Raw genomic sequence first — 3,262 nt, forward strand, 5'->3', positions numbered from 1 at the left:
TCTGGCGTAGATTCCAGCCAGCTCCTCAGGGCAGCGAGGTTAGGGTTTTTTGTCGTTCGTATGCAACGGCGATATTTGTTGTTAGGTTCTTCAGAGCAATTCAAGAATTCAATGGCGATGACTGTGGTTTTGGGGCGCTGGTCCTTAGCGACACGTGCACGAAGACCTCCCAGCTATTATCGACAAGGTTAGGCTGGCTCTAGTATGGGAGCGGCGACAACGGTGCGTCGGCAGCTCGTTCCGGTGACAGCAATGGTCGTTGGGTGGTCCATGGACCTCGACGTAATTTTATTATATTTGAGGTGTTTTGTACTTCCAGTGAATCTTTATAATATAGATCTGATCCTTTTTGCAAAAAAAAGAGAATAGGATAGAGGAGAACTTACAAAAAGTTGAGCTCCAGGCCTTATCAACAATACATTCCATTAGATCATGGCCCCTTTGGTATCAGGTCACCGCATCGCCATATTGCAATCCAAATATTCGATGCTCCACACTAGGCCCATACGTGTAGCCGCCCAAATTAAAGGAGCTCGGGATTTATCCGAACCCACCCGTATCACCTTTTTCCCGGGTCAAATTGCTCGAAGCTCATCGTGCCCGTGCACATTTCCATGGCTATATATGCAGGGCTCCCCTATGACCAGCTCAAAGCAAGCCAGCACAGCTCAAAGCCTCGTATACAAGAGCTAGCTAGAAGCGATCGTATTATTAATCGAGCTCACTAGCACTAGCACTAGCACGAAACTTGATGGAGCAGGTGACGAAGCTAGCGGGGCAACGGGCGGTGGTGATCTTCGGCACGAGCTCCTGCTGCATGTGCCATACGGTGACGAGCCTCCTCCGAGATCTCGGGGTGAACCCGATGGTGGTGGAACTAGACGAGGACCCTAGGGGGAAGGAGATGGAGAAGGCGCTGGTGCGGCTCCTCGGCCGGAACCCTGCTGTGCCGGCGGTGTTCATCGGCGGCAGGCTCGTCGGATGCACCGACAAGGTCATGTCCCTTCATCTCGGCGGCAAGCTTGTCCCACTGCTTCGTAATGCTGGTGCTGTATGGGTGTAGTGCATGGGAGGATTTTGTTGTATATATTCGGCCTGATGTATTAGGCATTTGGGCGCCAGAGAATAATGTAATACACGTATGGAAACCGTGCAGGTCTTTTTTACTGTACAGATGGGAGTACATGTTCCTGTCAAAGTGTTAAGCACTATAATTAGTGGTGTTTTAAAAAAAGCATTATTATTAGTGCTGTGTTAATTCAAACTTTCTAACAGTTGACCAAATTTATACTATTAAATAAACAGTACCCAATAAATACAACATGAAAACATATTACATATGGATCTATAATGATACATATTCGGTATCGTGAATGGTGATATTTTTTCTGTAACCTTGCTCAAACTTCAAAATTTTAGACTTAAGACAACGCTATTATGTGAAGTTTAAAAACGTGTTTTTTTCTCTCTTGAGAACAAACAGGGCGGGCACATGAACTTTAAAATTTTAAAATTTGATATTTGAACTTTCAAAATTTTAAACATCTGAAATTTTGGACTTATAAAAATGCAAAACTTTCTAAATTGCAATGAACTTTGCACAGAAATGAAATAATATGGAAAAACACATGTGTGGGCTCCTCCAGCTCCTCAGAAAAGCGTGTGGCAGCCCCACACGGGTGTGGTGCTCCCCTGACCAGCACAGACTAAACCTTTGCGTTCACGATGACCCCTCAAGTACATTGCCAATCATTGGCCGGCAAACGCATAGGGTGCGATTACTCTTTCATTCTTCTAGTTTTCTAGTCGGTCATATCAAGAAGAAAAGCTAGCTACGGGATCTCTTTCATATTCAAAAATGTATATTTTTAAAAAAACTGACCACATTTTTTTAAATGTTTGGCTATTTTAGAAATGGTCTTAAATTCAAGTTTGTTGACCAATTTTAAAATTATTCACCAATTTTAAATTCTTGTGTATTTTATAAAATGTTCATGAATTTTAAAATTATTTGTGTATTCTTTAAAAAAATTTAAATCTGGAAAGAGATTGTGATTTCTAAAAGAGGTAAAAATATATGAAAAAAGAAAAAAAAGAAACTATCTAAAGAAAACCGCCTAAAAATACAGATGAAACAAAAAAAATATTACCCTCGAAACCGTGTCTCCAAGCATTTAACTGGGCCAACTCATGGATGATCGCTCTGAGCGTTTGGGTGACATGGTCGCTTTGAGAGGGACTCCCAATATCAATAGTTGAGGAGTACTCGTTGCAAAGATCACTGCAACTTCCCTGGTTGCGACAAGTAGCGTATATGCAGCGTGTCACTTGTCACAATCTGGTAGTTTCCCTTTTTCGTAGATTCGTTTATTCAAAACGTTTTATCTCTCAAACGGTGCATCCAAATCTCGAACCGCTTTCACCATTGGATTCCTCATGTAGAGATCTTCAAAACTAGATCCCATGTTGATAGGTTTTGACGAACTTTTTTTCATGAAAAAAAAACGGACAAAAAACCGAACCGAGAGCACAGGTTTTTTCCCTTTCCGAAAGACGCACGCCCGTGCCTCTCACGAAATCACAACCGTGCCTCTTGTGAAAGCAAAACCGTAACTCTTGCAGAAGGAAAAAAAAAGAAAAAATGTGTTTTTTTCATTTCCGAGGAGGAGGCACGGCTGTGACTCTCGCGAAAGCACAACCATGCCTCTCGCGAAGCAAAACCGTGACTCTCACGAAAGAAAAAAAAACAGAAAACGTGTTTTTTTTCGTTTCCGAGAGGCACGGCCGTGATTCTCGCGAAAGCACAGCAGTGCCTCTCACAGAAGCAAAATTGTGACTCTCACGAAAGAAAAAGAAAAACAGAAAACGTGTTTCTTTTTTCCGTTTCCGAGAGGCACGGCCATGACTTTCGCTAAAGCATAACCGTGTCTCTCGCGGAAGTAAAACCGTGACTCGCAAAAGGAAAAAAACGGAAAACAAGTTTTTTTTTTTGTTTCCGAGAGGTACGGCCGTGACTATCGGGAAAGCACACCCGTGCCTCTTGCGGAAGTATAGCCGTGACTCTCGCGAAAGGAAAAATAACAGAAAACACGTTTTCTTTCATTTCCGAGTGGCACGGCCGTGAGTCTCGCAAAAGTAAAACCGTGCCTCTCACGTAAACAAAACCGTGACTCTCGCGAAAGGGAAAAAACGTGTTTTTCACGCAAAAAATTCAATTTTTTTATCGAAAAGCTAAGGAAGACCGGTGGAAAACTAAAATGTT

The 3,262-nt window shown here is 42.6% G+C and overlaps 1 protein-coding gene across 1 annotated transcript; it reads left to right on the plus strand.

Annotated features, from left to right (window-relative positions):
- Window positions 1-636: 636 nt before the first annotated feature.
- LOC119296936 (glutaredoxin-C1-like) lies at window positions 637-1,237 on the plus strand. Its single transcript, XM_037574937.1, has one exon. The coding sequence runs from the start codon at window positions 752-754 to the stop codon at window positions 1,061-1,063; it is 312 nt and encodes a 103-aa protein (XP_037430834.1). The 5' UTR covers window positions 637-751; the 3' UTR covers window positions 1,064-1,237.
- The last annotated feature ends 2,025 nt before the right edge of the window (window positions 1,238-3,262 follow it).

Source organism: Triticum dicoccoides, chromosome 5A (genome assembly GCF_002162155.2).
Source record: "Triticum dicoccoides isolate Atlit2015 ecotype Zavitan chromosome 5A, WEW_v2.0, whole genome shotgun sequence".
NCBI lineage: Eukaryota > Viridiplantae > Streptophyta > Magnoliopsida > Poales > Poaceae > Triticum > Triticum dicoccoides.